The sequence below is a fragment of the Polypterus senegalus genome, chromosome 3 (genome assembly GCF_016835505.1).
Source record: "Polypterus senegalus isolate Bchr_013 chromosome 3, ASM1683550v1, whole genome shotgun sequence".
Classification (NCBI taxonomy): Eukaryota; Metazoa; Chordata; class Cladistia; order Polypteriformes; family Polypteridae; genus Polypterus; species Polypterus senegalus.
In genome coordinates this window covers 143,170,528-143,187,036 of record NC_053156.1, presented here as the reverse complement: position 1 = coordinate 143,187,036, position 16,509 = coordinate 143,170,528, and the positions used below count along the sequence as shown (strand labels likewise).

At 36.3% G+C, this 16,509-nt stretch overlaps 1 protein-coding gene across 1 annotated transcript in view; it reads right to left on the bottom strand.

Moving 5' to 3' along the window:
• Positions 1-2,276: 2,276 nt before the first annotated feature.
• The window catches only part of akirin2 (akirin 2), a 36,427-nt gene continuing 22,194 nt past the window's right edge, over positions 2,277-16,509 (bottom strand). Inside the window, exons 2-5 of the mRNA XM_039748006.1 lie at positions 7,364-7,507; positions 5,555-5,704; positions 5,388-5,459; positions 2,277-2,983 (exon numbers count right to left, since the gene is read on the bottom strand). Coding sequence (XP_039603940.1) covers positions 2,973-2,983; positions 5,388-5,459; positions 5,555-5,704; positions 7,364-7,507 — 377 coding nt within the window. The 3' untranslated portion in view covers positions 2,277-2,972. The remainder of the gene's footprint in view (positions 2,984-5,387; positions 5,460-5,554; positions 5,705-7,363; positions 7,508-16,509) is intronic.

Genomic DNA, 16,509 nt, shown 5'->3' with positions numbered 1-16,509 from the left:
TGCTATCTTCTCAGTGACCATCAGATTGACATTAAGGTAGTGTGACATGCCACACTTCCTTAAGGAACTGTAGTGTTTTAGCATGAAGACAAAGATTTGACAGTCTCATGAAGGGGATGGTACATTAAAAGTCAGTGCAGCAGTTTGTTGAAGCTGTGCAAATGGCGGAGCTGGCCACCCTTCTGACTGTTGCCACCACCCTGCATGATGCTTTTTGTCTTTTATACTGACTTAAATTGTTATAGGTGGATAGACAAAGCATTTGCATTTCTATTCAGTTTAAAGGTGTTAAAAATAGTTTCACTGTCAAATTGTCTTTTGACAATTCCGGATTATATCTAAAAATAACATCCTTTTTAGGTTAGGATTAAAAAAAAAAGGCTGTTTTTGAAATGGCAAATCACTTTTACATTACACTTTATAAAAACAAAAAGGCAGTGGAACAGCACAAGTGCTTTTGGTAATAAATGCAAGTTCATAAATAAGCACCTTTGTCAAGAGTAATCAAAAGTACCAGAAAAGGATATCATGGCCAGCGTTGTGGGCCAATCACATATTCATGTTGCACACTGGGAGCTCTTTAAGGTTGAAAACTACAAAAAACTAATGGATTACAAAAGTGCACTTTTTCTGCACAAAGGGATTTGACAATTTTTATTTATTACACACAGGCACACATAGCTGGCTATGACAGGTAGCATGTCTCCACTCCAGAGTACAGCAGGTGGATCCTTGCCTACCTTCCCAATCTAGGCCTCACCTCTGCTCAAATTACAGTTTACCACCATGCTGCATTACCCCTCTGGTGTCATGAGGAACTCTTCAATACCTCAGCAGTACCTCTCGTTAAAATCTATGTGAAATCGAGCAGGGTTTTGTGCATGAACGTGACATCGTAACACATCCCCCATCTGGACTACAAGTCTTTTACAGTAGCAAAGTTGTGAGCTTTGCAAACTGAAAATGCAGTTAATTTTTTTTAAGTCTTCCCCTTCCTCAACAACTATGTAGCTAGGGCATGTTCATGCAACCACATAATTCACACAATGGTCAACTCAAGATGATATCAAAGTCTGACATGAGTATGTACTTTACATCGTGGTAAATTTTGGCTTGTGCACAGCTTTTGCTATTGCTTCTATATAAACAAGAATGCTGTTATCCCCCAGGCCCACAATACACTGCAGTGGCATCTAAGATCACACATGCACTCTGGTGGTTTACAAATGTCACATTAACAGACAGAAATTCCTGGAATTCTTTTCCTACAGAATCATGCTATAAAAATATATATTCCTTCAGGTAATGACACCAGAATTACTTCTTAACACAAAGTGTTCTGTGAAATGCAGAACTGGAATTTATTCAGATTAATAATACAATCCATTCACACAAAAAAAACCATTATATGAAATCAGGAGAATTTGCTGAATTACCGACTTACACCTTACATTAACTGTGGTGCAGTGCTTCAAACATTAAACAGACACAGTTCAAATACTGCCCTGGCATGCCTGTATGCAATATTCCCCCTACACCACAAAACTGTGAATGATGGTTAAAGGCAACTCTACACAGATCCAGCATAAAATATAAATGTGCCTTGCAGTGAACTGATGTCCTATTTAGGACTGGCCCTGGCTTTGAACTCTAGACAACCCCTAATGACCTTAAAATTAAATATAAATTAATTCTAAAGGATTGCGACTGTGTACTAGGGGTGTGCTGTGGGTATTTTAATATTTCACTCATCAGAAACCATACTCAAAAAAAGTAAAAAAAAATATATATATATATATATTCTGCAAATGCATTACCTAATTAAGTTGTACTGTTAAGATATTTGTAAAAATAACTGGAGAATTTACACTTGTAAATTCTGCCTATAGTTACTTTATACAGGCTAATTCAGGACCAAGAATTTGTACATTTTTACCACTTCTATTTTTAAGTTAAGTCTAATTAACTGCAGACTTTTAGCTCAGGAGTTCTGTATTAAAATCTTTGCGTTAGGAAGTTGTGCATCAAAAAGGAGATAATAGTCTTAACAATGCAGGCTGAGCTGGACATAGACCGGAGTGGAGACCAACTGTCTTAAAGTATGTAATGTTCTGCGATAACACATACTGTAAAATGAGTTATAAAAGTTACTGCCAGCACATGTAACAAATTAGCAAGTATTCATAGTAAAATTCAGAATTTTACAGCACACACACATGAAACTAAACACCTTTCCATGCTGGATTTGAGTACCTGTGTGAAAAGTTTTAAATTTAAGATTAACAAATAATGGAAGACAGGAATTAAACACTGAACACCACTGAATGTAAACCACTGTTTTTTAACTAAGGTTTATTACACTATATGGCCAGTAAAACAATTGTACAATGGAAAAAAAAAATGCAGAAAAAAATCTGTTAAAGTATGCTAGAATAAATAAAAAAAAATAAAATGAGTTAACCTATCGTAAATTCAATAAATGTCCAAGCATCACAAATGCCTTGTTTAAGTTCTGAAGTAAAAGAAGCCACCACAGGCACCTGCAGCATGAGGAATTCACATTGTATTCCTCAACACCAATGCCCTCCCTCAAATTCATTCTAAAATATAGAGAACTGATCTGCAAAAATTACATGGCATTCTACAATGCTTCATTATACATACAAGATCATGAAGGGCATGAACTGGACTTCCAGCCATTTGTAAAAAGAATCAGAAAAGCCTAATCAATTTTAATACAGCAAATGAAACATAGGTGGTCACTGGTAAAGTAGTAATAGCAGAGGTCCATATGAACATTAACATCAGGGAGCACTCCAAAAAAACCAGTTGCTGAAGAATAAGTGGTTACCAGCGACAAAAGCTTTAAACAGCCTGTGCCCACAGGGGAAATATGGCACTTCTGCAATTCTTGAATTAAAAATGCAGAAATTGCAGCAATAAAAAGGAACCAGCAATGTCAAATGTTGTATTCAGGAGACATCTGTTGGAAAGGAAACACATTATTAGTAAATCAAACACCACCATTTTATTTATCTACTATAGATTACCGGACATTCTCTTATTAATCAAGAACAAAGGGTTGTAATAAATTAATTCCATCTATTAACAGTATACAGACTGCTCTGTCTTCAGTTTATTACATGCTCAATTCCAAAATGCGCAATATCATATGAGGTAGAAACGTATTTTTGTTCTAGGAAATGCAATAAACAGCAGAGGTCATACACACGTTAATATGGCAATATTTTTGAAAAATAAAGTTATGTGCAAAGGCACAGAACGCAAGGAGTTAAATGCCACTATTTTACAGCTGTATGCAGCTGTTGAAATGGGGGAGAAACACAAAATATGACTTGTCAGAGGTTTTGGCCACTTCCTGTTAATGAGTCAATGTAGATACTTGCTGTCAAAACAAACATACTTCCGTGTGTATGCTAGTGCTTGCAATTTAAAGAAAGAAAAAAAAAAAAAAAAAGTTTATTCTGGGAGGAAAAAAGGACTACAACATTACACAAGGAAGTGTAAAAGAATTTGTGCTGGCCTGGCAAATAAATTGCTGCACAGCTCTTCATGTTAAGTATGGAATATGGAAAACCAAAAGGGTTCTTTCCATTCACTGATAAAGAAATAAACCATGAAAGCTCCACGAATTTAAGTATGATTTGATTTTATGCAACATTACCATACATCCTTAAGTTAGTTCAGGGCCATGGGGTGCAGAGCATGTCCTGCCAGTACTACACACAAGACAGGAATTTAGCCCTGTATAGGGATGTAGTTCACTGCAGGATTAGTACACCCCCACAATTCCAAATTAAAACTGATAACGCACACACTTTTTGGTATGTGAAATTAACACAAAAATACCTGTAAAAAGCCTAATGTACAAATGGGAACAACAAGCAAATTCACAATCCCCATGCGCAGATTTCAAGCCCAGAACTGCACGTGTGAGATGGCAGTGCTCAACACCATGCTGCTAATTTTAGCTAACCCTAGTTTAAACAATTTTGCTTTGATTGTTACAGCAACTCTTGCTGCACGTTTATATTATGAGATTTGTATTCTGTCAGACAGCTGTCTACAAACGTACTGTAATTACAATACTCAGCATGGTGCTTCATCTTCAACACTGGCAGTTATGTGCTGAGCATTTTCAGGATATTGGCCTTTTGCTCAAAATTTATCATTAATATGTTGTATGAAAGGTTGCAAGTGTGCTTATTTCTATACACTTAGCCATTTTATCTTTCGGTGCTTTGTCAGTGACCTTAAAGTAAAACTAAAGTATTCCAATGCTTTTCAGTTTCAAAATTTTGAAAAAGATGATGCACAAACTACCCTCCTATGCAGTAATGCAAATTGTGCTACTCCTCTGAAACTATTAAGCTAAGCATCTTTCAAGACTTGTCCTCCAGATGGACCTGAATTTGACTCGCAATACAATTTAGTGCAGTAGTGGGTGTGGGCTGTATGCTGTGCACTGCTCTACAAAATGTTTAGATTCATAGTAGAATGCACAACAGCCAAAGTAAGTGTACAGCTAGCACTCATGAGAAAAAGGTTTTTCGTGGAAAGTTTATAGAGGGAGATTCTAATGGGTCAGGCCCCAAAGTTATGATGCGTTACTCACGTAATAATGAAGCGACAGAAACTAAATAAATGCAGTGCAAACATTATAGATGTGTAAATGATCCAATCACATTCCGTGTTGGAAATGGTCACCTCCTTCTTGCAAACACAGATTGACGCGACACTCCATAATGGCAAAGGTATCTGCAAGCATTGCAAGGGCGATTGCAGTAATTTCCTTTTCAGTGTTTCGCAGTAATTGTTCTGCCGCCCGCTGACAGTCCCTAAAGAACAGCACAATGCCTCACTCATTTGTACATTTATCCAGGAATTCGGTGATCTCCATTTAGTTTGGACTGCTTCTTTATTAAGACAGTAATAATAATTCATAGCCTGGTGCCATACCCATTAGAATCACCCTCTATTTCATGTAATCCATGATGAAACCAACAAAGTCTACCAACTGGCCACATCTTACCCCTGGACCCAGAATCTTGATTCTGTTTCATGCATTTTGTAGCTAAACCGAAAATTGGTCAAGTTACAGTATATGTGCAGTGGCCAACCCTACTAGAAATCTCTTACATTTTTTAAGAGTCTATTTTTGGAATGTGGGTAACTGTGCTGCTTCTCAACCATGTTGTTACATAACCACCCAGCTCCCTCACACAGGAGTGGAATCACACTGTATGAAGTTTTATCCTCTTCCTAAGCCCCATTCTAGAGAACCATTTATGTTTGCCCCTGTGAAAACGTCTACATTTACACTAAAACACACACACACATACATAAATAAAAAGTAATACACTTACAACTGGCAGGCTGTTCTCCAAATCTTCGCATTAACTGATCATGTGTGAACTTCACAAATGCATCATATTGTTCTGTAAGGAGGAAAAAAAAAAAAAAAGATACAAAATTAATATGAATCTACAAGGATAATTGATATTTTGTTATTAATTAAAAAAAAAGTATGTACCTGCCAGTTTTGTAGTTAAAATTTCTTCATACTCTTCCCGTATTTTGTCTTCACGTTCTTTTAGCAAGCGTTCACATATCATTCCAACTTGTCGCAAAGTGAATAATGGCTGATCTTTTTTAGCTGGTGACAGTGAACCAGAAGATGACCCTGGTAGGAAGGAGGGGTTAAAGTTATTTGACAGTCACTGCTAAAAAGATCAACTACTATATAAGCCAACGGTGGGGTGGGAGCAACACACACACATATACATATTATATATATATATATATATATATATATATATATATATATATATATATATATATATATATATATATATATATATATATATATATATATATATACCATACATTTATTATATATAGATATATATATATATATATATATATATATATATATATATATATATATATATATATATTCAAAATCTAAGATATGGTTAAATTCATTACAACTAACAATGAAAACAAACTTCCATTTATTTGTTCAATGCAGACTTTGGCACAAATACAGTAAACAAGAAAATCATGGCAGCAGTTCAGTTTAAAAACTACAGTAAAGTATTAATCTTCTTTGTAAAATTAAACTGGAAACTTGTTCTGTTCGCTATCTCAAGACTCGGTCACGGGACCAACTCATATTTTCTTTCTCTTTTAACATTTCCATTAATAGATGTGGCTTATAAACTTTATTTGTATGCAGGTCCCACTCAGCATTATTTAACAAAAATTGATTCTTCAACTGCATTTTTAAATGCATTAGTAAAACGAGACAGAGGATTAGCGAATTCAACTGCCCTTAAAATTTGCAGTGGTGAGACGCAGTTTAGTGGGTGGCAATTCTGCTGGGAAGCAATACATAATTAAGCGCTGTAAACCTTAAGTAATGCCATGAACTTTAGTTTTCCCCGACTCATCCATATATTTTATCAACTCATAGGTGTGCGTTTAGGGCAGGGTCAAGGGTTATATTAAATCTATCCCTGTAATCATATGGCACAAGGCAGGAGCAACATCTGTACAAGGCTGGCCTACTTATTGCGAAACTTGACTATTGTCAACGATTTAACATTTACTTGTCACACTACTAATGGCTCCACTCTACTGCTTGATGCTGCAAAACTGAAAACTAGCCATAATCTAAAGGATACATACTGCAAAGACAATTCATTTGCATCAAGTTGAACACACTACAGTAATACATAATTCATAGCTCTGAATACAAATTAATTCAAACTATAGCAGTAAGGACCATAAAAAGAACTATGACTAACACTCCAGGCTTAAAAATCACACTAAAGCAGATATTAAAATTCTACTTTTGAAATATAATCTCCTTCTCCCCCAAAACACCACTTAAACATAAGATAAAAACATCCAAAAATATTTAAAACTCCATCCATAAGTTTTATGAAATTACACAACCTAATTCAGGGTCACTAAAGAACTATAGCCCTTTCCAACAGCATCAGCCAGGATCCAACTCTTGATACAGCAGCAGTAGAGCCCAAAGTAAACTCCAGTAAATTCCCTTAAATGGGGCCAATTTAGAGTTGGCATTTTAAAAGTTAATATAATTTTTAGATCTGCAAGTTAAAGTGCTGCCCAGGGAAGACCCCACACAGACACTGGCAGAATATAACCACTCCATATAGGTTACGACAGGCCAGAATATTACATAGTGCAGGAAAACACCAGTACCCAGTACACAACTGTGCTGCCCAGGTGATAAATTATATAGGAAATTAATTTAAACAAACTTGCCAAGTGTCTAAAAAGAGGATTAAAAGAAGATACAGTACAGTACCTGGCAAAGTAGGTCCACCAAGGATGGATGCATTGGGATGTGCTTCAGCTGAACAGCAAGAGTCCGATTGCTGAAAACTGGTCTCTAGATGTCTACGCTTCTGCATACGCTTGTACTCCTGTTTTATGTTGTACAGAATTTGTTCTATAAAAAAAAAAAAAAAAAAAGGATGAATACTTAGATTCCAACATTAAGGATTTCAATATTAACTAACTAGCAAAATGCGAAGTACTGCCTTAAAATTTTTATTAAGAAAATTAAACCTTTTTAAACTGAGGGAAAATATACCAATAATTATTTGTTAAGGATCTCTTTGTATACCACATTGTAAGTTCGGCCCTCCGGTTGTAACATGACCAAGCTGTGCGCTGAGCTTACTCTTAAGCATGCAACTTACAGTTGGCCTTGTGAACAGTAATCTTGTTTCAAATCTCACAGCTTGGATTGCTGCTGTCATAATTGGTTTGAGTTTCATGGTTTGTTTCAATTACGACAGTATTTGCAGGACTTGTGTTGAAGAGACATTCGGCATCTGTCAAGCGTTGTAAGCATACAACCAGTTTCATTGATAACATTCATAAACATCAAACTGTCCACTACTGAAATCGTCACCTGTGAATCTAAGATGTTTAAGAGGCATTGGCGGTTGTTGAAAGGTGTAAAATATTTGGCCATTTCGGTACACTTGAAAGCGACAACCGAACAATTCACCGGCAGCCATCAACTCGCAATGCAGAACCATAGGTGAAGGGCTTAAGCATTTCACTCTTCTAGTTCTCCTGTGTAGTATAATTATCTCCTGTACCGTCATCAGTGCACACCTTGAACCTGTCCCACTCATTCAATACATAAGACACAATGTTCCTCTGGATATCAAGAGCGAGCCTGATATGGCCGTGCAATATGTAACAAAGAGAATGGAAAAGGTAGGTGCCATCTCTGGGCACGGAAACAACTCGGTAAGTGACAGTTCTTTGATCGATGGTGATCACCTCGATAGACATGTTAATGGGGGTAGGGTTGGAATGATAAAGGAAATGGGTACCTGAACAATGTAAAGTAAGTCTAAAATACCTACACAATAACTATAATCGTAATAAACGAACAATAAAACAGCGGAGAAGCCGTGAATTAAATAAAAAGGCTGTAGTTATCAGCAGGGAGACGTGAATCCCGTGGCGAAGCAAGGAAGGGAATGTAGAGACTGGAGCGATGGACGGCCTTACTGTATATAGGCAGGCAGCCAACAACGTGGGAGGCGTTGGGGTGGGGGACCCAACGCCGCCTCACACGGTGACCGAGCTGCAGGCTATGGACGTAAATATGTATGTAAGTAGGATTCAGTTAGTGTTGTGAACCTGTGTACCAAATTTCTTGAAGATGGGCCCATAAGTAACAAAGACTGTTGGAAAGTTCAATATGGCGGCTGACAGTGGCGACATACCACCGAAATAAGTACGTACATTGGTTTCGTTTAGCGCAGGTAAGCCACCTACCAAATTTCGTGAAGATGGGGCCATGAATAAGAAAGTTCAACATGGCGGACGTTGTTGACCGTTACGCGTAGAATTTTGAAATGAAACCTGCTTAACTTTTGTAAGTAAGCTGTAAGGAATAAGCCTGCCAAATTTCAGCCTTCTACCTACACGGGAAGTTGGAGAATTAGTGATGAGTGAGTGAGTGAGGGCTTTGCCTTTTATTATTATAGATTCAACATTCTGGAATCCTGCAGTTTATATTGTTAGTCCTTGAGGAAAGAGCACAAAGAAAAACAATGTATTAAATTGGCAGAACACATGGACTTGTGGTCACTGCTACTCAAGATGTTTCAGGGCATGATTTACTGTTGCAGCAACTACTAGTAATATGAGAATTTTAAGATTAGAGTCTCAGAAGCTTGGCAAAATACTCATGTACAAATCTTTGTGCCAAGGAAGCATTTGGAATCTTATTGCAAATAATGAACTATCATTGTCTGCACATTTAAGATGGCATCTGTCACAAAACATTCATAAAATGTGCAAATAAACCAGGTTAAGTACTTGAAATGATAAATGGCAAAACTATATCTATACCATAAACATTTTTATACCTAGTAACTGTCCAGCAGCTCAAGTAGGATGAAGGGCTAGGTGAGCAAGCCAACCTGATATAAACACACCAAGTGTGTGTCTGTGTGTTTGTCATGTGCTTTAATAACCCAGTTTTTCACAGAAACCGGATTAAAAGCAGATTTCTCAGCGAGTTACCCGGTTTATACGACTAGGTAAAGCCTTCACCAAATTACAGTTTAGGATTTTGTATCCTGTGCATGTCTGCTGCACTGACTTGTGGATGTGTTAACTTCACACACACTTCCAAGCAGCCAAATGTAGAATATGGTGGATGAGTCCACAAGATCGCATTTTTGTCGGGGAAATTTTCAGCTGATCACATTATTCCTTCCACTAGTTGAAATAATCTCTGTATTTGGAAAAAAAAAAAAATCGCTAAGCTTGTTGATGAGCAGAATGTACAGTGAAACTCAGTAGCACACTCTCAACAGCTCTCAACAGCAGTAGGGTAACACATGAAAAGCAATGTGCGTTACATAGTCCAAATTTTTAAAGTAATGAGCACCTTAATATGTATTTAATTGGATTATTTTATTGAAGTAAAAAATACCTGCATTATCATCTTAGCAGCACACACACATATCGGTGCACTGCTGCTTTGCATATCTTAATAACACAGCCAAGCAGAAAATAACTTTTTATATGTTGTACATGAAGCACTTCTTGATACAAATTAGAAAAAAGTTTCAACAAAGACTGCTAGAAATAGATGCAGTCAAACGTGTATATTTGTTTTACTTTTGTCTAAATTAAAAAAGACAGACAACCCAAATTAGGCAGGAAAAACCTGCTACAAGAACCACTACTTTTAAGTGGCTTTATGAACTTTTAGGGGAAAAAATGTAATGGAAATAAAATGAACTACGCATCTAGTACTACCTTATTTCCGTAGTGCAGAGGTGGGCAAACTTTTCTCTAAGAGGGCCACATAGACATCAACAGGCCTCATGTGCCAAAAACCTAAATTTGCTAAATAATGAATATTATTTTCACACAAAAATACATTAGTCATATAACTTTGGTACACAAAAAAGCAGCAAATAAAATTAACTTTTTGCTGTAATTCTTCAAATTGAACGCCTCAAAAACTGCAAGACTGCCATGGCATATTTGGCACAGTGCTTTACTTTAAACATTTGTAAAAACATGGCATTCATCTTTAATTTTATGTTTTTTCACAATAGCACTCGTTAATAACAAAATCTTCTAATATAATAACACTACCGTGGCTGTCCATTTCTCTGTCCAGGGTTTGAAATCACCTGTAGCTTGCAAACCATTTGATCTATTCACCTGAAATTTGGTACACATATACTACGTGACCGGCTACTATCTGCTATTGGGGGTGATGATTAACCTCCAAGGTTATTCCTCTTTTTATTATAGAATCAACTCTTGGCAGCAGCCAGCAGGACGGCTGTGTGGCGCATGTGTATGGGCGCAGTTCTCATCCCTATCACCTTCGCCATCACTTCCTATATCTCTTCATATCTTAAATCATTCTTGAGGCAGATTGAAGACTTAAGTGCCGACTTAAGTGCCAGCTTAAGTGAAAAATTAAGGAAAACATGAAGTAACTGCAACACAAATACTGACTTAATCAGTTTTAATGCGAAAAGATGCAGACGAAAGAAGAGAAGTGGGCCACTACAGTGGAGAAAAGGCGAGCTGCTCAGGAAGCAGTAAGCACATCAACCTCTGAGCAAACGAATGCTAAACGTACAAAGAAAGGATGAAAACTAGGAATGCTCAAGTCAAATGTATTCCCTGCACGTTATCGTGCAGAACACCGTTACTGGTTTGAAATATAATACAGTGCTTGAACGGCAACGGTTGAATTAATCCGGCCAATCCAAACACGTGCCAACAATATGTGCTTACATAGCAACCAGTCTTCGAACTACATAGAATCAAAACTTCAGTGTACACATACGGTTACACGCAGTACAAACTCCAGTTTCATAAACACAGCCTTCTGCTTGTACCCTTAATATAAACTAGCATGCTCATTTGTTCACTTACTTCTAAACATGAATTATGTATTTAGTTCATCAATTTTGTTAATAAAATCCTGAGTTTTAAACTTGTGTGGGCCACTCAGATTGACATCGCTGTCTTTTTTTTAAATCATGAAGGCTTTAAAATTTGTAAAACAGTAACTTGGAGTTTAAAAGGTGCCAGCAACAAGAAGAATATATCAATTTATTCTTTATTAGAAGAAATAGAAGAAAAATATTTGGGAGCAGTACGTATGCCAAAATATTCAGTGCTCATCTTAAGAGAACAGACAGTCACGGCATCTGTTTATTGTGTAGTTTATTAGTGTAACAAACTATCAATCTTCTACATTACATTTCATTTGTAAATGCAGTTCTTTAAGCTTGAATACAGAAAATGCATTTTCTAACTGCCACCCCTCGTCTCTTTCCATATGGACTGCTTTAAAAAAACCAAGCACAGTTTGGCCTAAAGAAATTACATCAATCACAAGGCTTTTGATTCATTCCCCACCAGTTTCAGAAAGACTGTTAGTACCTTTAACATAAAATTAAATTTCACAAATATTAGAATAATCGAGTATAAGATATTGTAATTTGCCAGCCATTTTAGCAGAAATATCAGCAACATTTATACAGACCAACTCCCAAAACAAAATATGCAGTGCCATAGTTTCTGCCTCATCCAATAGAAAATTGTGCATGTCTGCGACACAGCAAGTAGTTATTTCAACAATTATGTTTGTGTGAGCTATTTTTAATTTGCCAAATAACCCAAAAGAAACAGAACTTTCTGCTTCAAGTGTGAGCTGAGATGAAAAAAAAAAAAAAAAATCACATAGTTGAATAATCATGGAGGAGTTGTGAATGGGAATGTAAAAAAATGGTTTTGGCATGTCTTCATATAAAAACCAAAGTTTACTTACAGTTAATGTAGGGCTATCATAAAGAGTTACATGATTTTTAAATGACACCCACAAGGTGACACGTTTAAAAGGAAGCATAATTCTTTTTAATATTTAAGGAGCACGCATTTATAATAAGTAATTTTACTGGCTTGCTCCATTAAAAGGCATGTTTTGCTGGATGGCGTTAATACTGCCAGTTGTACTCTGTGGTACTCCGATTTTCCCATTATTTTTAAGAGTGCAGTTCTACTATCTATATATAACCCTGATGGCTGCAGTTTTCTCCTTTTTTTGCTAAAGAATTTCTTAACAGGTATGTTATTTCAGTTTTTTTTTTTTAAATAGCTCTTGCTTTCTATATGCTAGATCAGAAAGGGCTACATATGTATACTATATAGGGCTGTCAAATTAGCCAAAATATAAGTTCTGAATAATCAAATTAGAAACAATTAAGCATTTGGATATATTGGAACTTAGGTTGGGAGGCACGGAGGCGCAGTGGTAGCGCTACGGTAGCACTGCTGCCTCGCAGTTAGAAGGCCCGGGTTCGCTTCCCGGGTCCTCCTTGCGTGGAGTTTGCATGTTCTCCCCATGTCTCTCTGGGTTTCCTCCCACAGTCCAAAGACACTCAGGTTAGGTGCATTGGCGATTCTAAATTGTCCCTAGTGTGTGTGTGTGTGTGTGTGTATACACTGCCCAGGGTTTATTTCCTGCCTTGTGCCCTGTGTTGGCTGGGATTGGCTCCAGCGGACCCCCCATGACCCTGTAGTTAGAAGATAGTGGTTTGGATAACAGATGGAACTTAGTTTAGTGATTTTGTGTGAAAAGGAGCTTAAATCCTTATGAGCCACATATGCGGTCAATGCACTTCTCTACATTTTTTTTTTTTTTTTGCATACTTGCTTTTGAAAAATGTTGCTTGGGTCCTGTTTGTACACTCCACTGGTGCCTTGAGCTACAAATGTATTGTGATATATCTTGCTGCTCTATGAACAATTATGAGGAACGGAAAAGTAGGGTGTAGATAGAGCCCGGGGAAGCACTTTTTGAGGGCACAGGCCACCTCCATAGAAGAAGCTGAATGAAAGGTGGTACAGGATACGTAGCAGTGCTTTCACAACAAACCAGCTAAGTGGTTTAAGATCAGGAGGAATACACGGGTCATTTAATAAGATGACAGGGTGAGAATAGCAAGCAAGGTTAAAAGAGCAGGCAAGTCAGACTTGTTTTATTATTTGGAGGTGTCCAATGGGGGGCAGCAGCAGGGTACACACACACACACATATAGATATAGTAAGTCTGTCTGTCTACAGCTGTATATATATATATATATCTCACAGCATTCAGTTGAAAAACCAGTCAGTGACCTGTGGACTTACCTGGAAAAGTAGGATCATCACAGTATCAAGTTAGGGTCTGTACAGTTTACTTCCTCCAGCCCGCCCCCCCAAACCCATTTTTTGCAGATGCAACAAAATTTTTTTTTAAAATGTGGCTAGATTATTTCTAATTAGACCTCACTGTTTTAGACATTACGTATGAAACCAGCAGCTACGTATAATACAGACTAATTGTGAGACACAGCGTGTTTACAGATACTGACAAGACTTTTTAAAATGGAGAGATTAAAGCATTGTAAAGAAAGGAAAAATCTGATTTATTAGTTATTTTCCATTTGCTTTAATGAGGTCTTAGTGTTTAGAAAAACTGAAGAGCACAGTTGTAGATTAAAATGCAGAGCACAGAAAAAGAAAAACCACTACATTGTGAAAGTTTTACTAATGAAGATAAGCCAACCATTCAAAATTACCAAAAGGATAATCATAGAAGAGAAGCGCAAAAACAGATCTGTAAAATACCGTTGCTTTGCATAATACTTGTGGTGTAAGCCGATGCCAAAATTAGTGAGGATTTAAAAAAAAAAAAAAAAAAAGTTTACAATTGAAAGTCTGCTTTTGCCTTGAATAAAATCTTTTTTAAACAAATCGAATTTTCATTCTCTGACAGCCCTATTAAAAGTATCAAACAAATTTCTATAAATTGCAATATATTGGTACCATTTAATCCATCAAAATGTACTTCCTTAATACTATATTTATATACCATGATTTGAAGAACCCACAAACACACACACAAAACAGAATTTCAATACTGTTAGTTAAATAATTTACAGTTCAGTTTAATTTGGCCAAGGTAAAAAAAAAAAAAAAAGCACTCAAGGGTTTACATTTTTAAGCAAAGTAATGTATGCCCCCTTAAATAAACCCTTGTGCTCTAAAAAGCTATTACTAATAAGAATCTCAACTAGTAAAGCAAGTAAAACCCACACCAATAGTATTGTCTGAAGCTACAAATATCTAAAAACCCATATCAAGAAAACAGGAAAATATGCAATTTGTGGCTTAAGCAAATCTTTGAGACATCTCATTTGAATTAGGTTTCTTGAAAGAAAGAAAAAAAAAAACAAAAAAACACATGAGTGAACGCTATTCCAGCAGCACTGTACACACCAAGAAATGGCCCTAGAGTGGCAAATTCATTTAATAATTTTATTTGAGTAAAATTTAACTGCTTCTTTTCCTTTATGTGATTAACACATCCCTGCAATACTTCACTACAATACATGGCTTACAACACTGGTTCCACAAGATGGATGAGGTGCTTAAAATGATTTAAATATAAAAATTAGCCTAATTAAGTAATTTATTCCATTTACTGTATGCTTACATACATAGGTGTATCAAATTTTCTTTTATTACATTTTAGTTGTAAATATGTGCAAGCACCTCCAGCCTGTATTTAATCAATACAGCTATACAAAACTAAACCGAATGGAATTTAACAGCATCATGTTTTTAAAAAAATCACAAATTGAACCACGACCAGAAACTGACAAGTTTCTCTTGTCCAATTACACTGTGTTGTGTTGCATTTTACTTCAGTTAGTAAGCAAGCATGTTAAGTGCGAATAGAAGAATTTCAGAGACACTAAAAGGCATTTTGTACAAATACAGTGAAATATGCTAAAGTAGGACATCGTACACATACTAAACAGATCTCTTTGTTTTAGTTGCCTAGCCTTTTCAAGCGGGTTATTTAGACCAACAAATATATTTCAGATGCTACACAAGTCAAACTACATGTACAATGTTGTACAATGTTGTACATGGCTACAGTTAATTTTACTGTTATCTAGAACTCCATTTGTACTAGTAGGTAGGAGGAGGAACCCCAAGTTGTTAATGAATTTTGAGATGCATTAAGCACTACAATGTTAAGAAAATTCTTTAAAACAAATCACTGCTATAATACCAAAGCAGGGTTGGAAGCAAAAGGCACGTAAAATGATTTTTGATTAATTGAGAGAACTGATGCACTGTGTTGACAGTAAACTTAAAGATTAACAAAAAATGTTTAACATAATAGAAAAAGAAAAAAAAAAAGCATAAATTGCTACCAAACTGCCATTAATGAAAGATATTGGTTATATAAGGGTTAAGTGGAAAGGGAAGACATTGGTCCATGTTAAATTAATCACAGCCTGGAAAGGCTAAAAAGCTACATTGTTAAATCTGGAAGCTGAATTAGAGTTCAGGGCAGGGAGACAGTGCTACCCACAGACAAACAATCCCAATTCAATGCATATATCTTTTCCTTTATATGCGAGTTTAATTGGGTAGGTAATTATGCCCAGCACATCCCCATCAAACATGTATCACATATGTCACTTGTCTCTAGATGGCACAAATGAGACAAACTTAAATGCTGTATGCTAGGCAAAAATAAGTAAAAAAAGATCTGTTTTGTTACATGAGCACTTTAGTGGTACCTCAGTATCAATCTGGTGCTGCATATGTTTTACATGCTAGCTCACTACTGTCTGGTATGCATTATTCAAACTGCATCTGAAATCATCATGTCCCATAGTATGTACAGCGTCTTCCATAATATTTGGGACAAAGACATTTTTCCTTCATTTAGCCCTCTGCGCCAGTTTCAAATTACAAATCAAACAGTTCAGACAAGATTAAGGTGCAGACTTTGAGGGTATTTAAATATTTTTCGTTCACAGCATGTAGAAATAACACCTTTTTTTTGGCACAATTGCCACCATAACTGTTTAATGC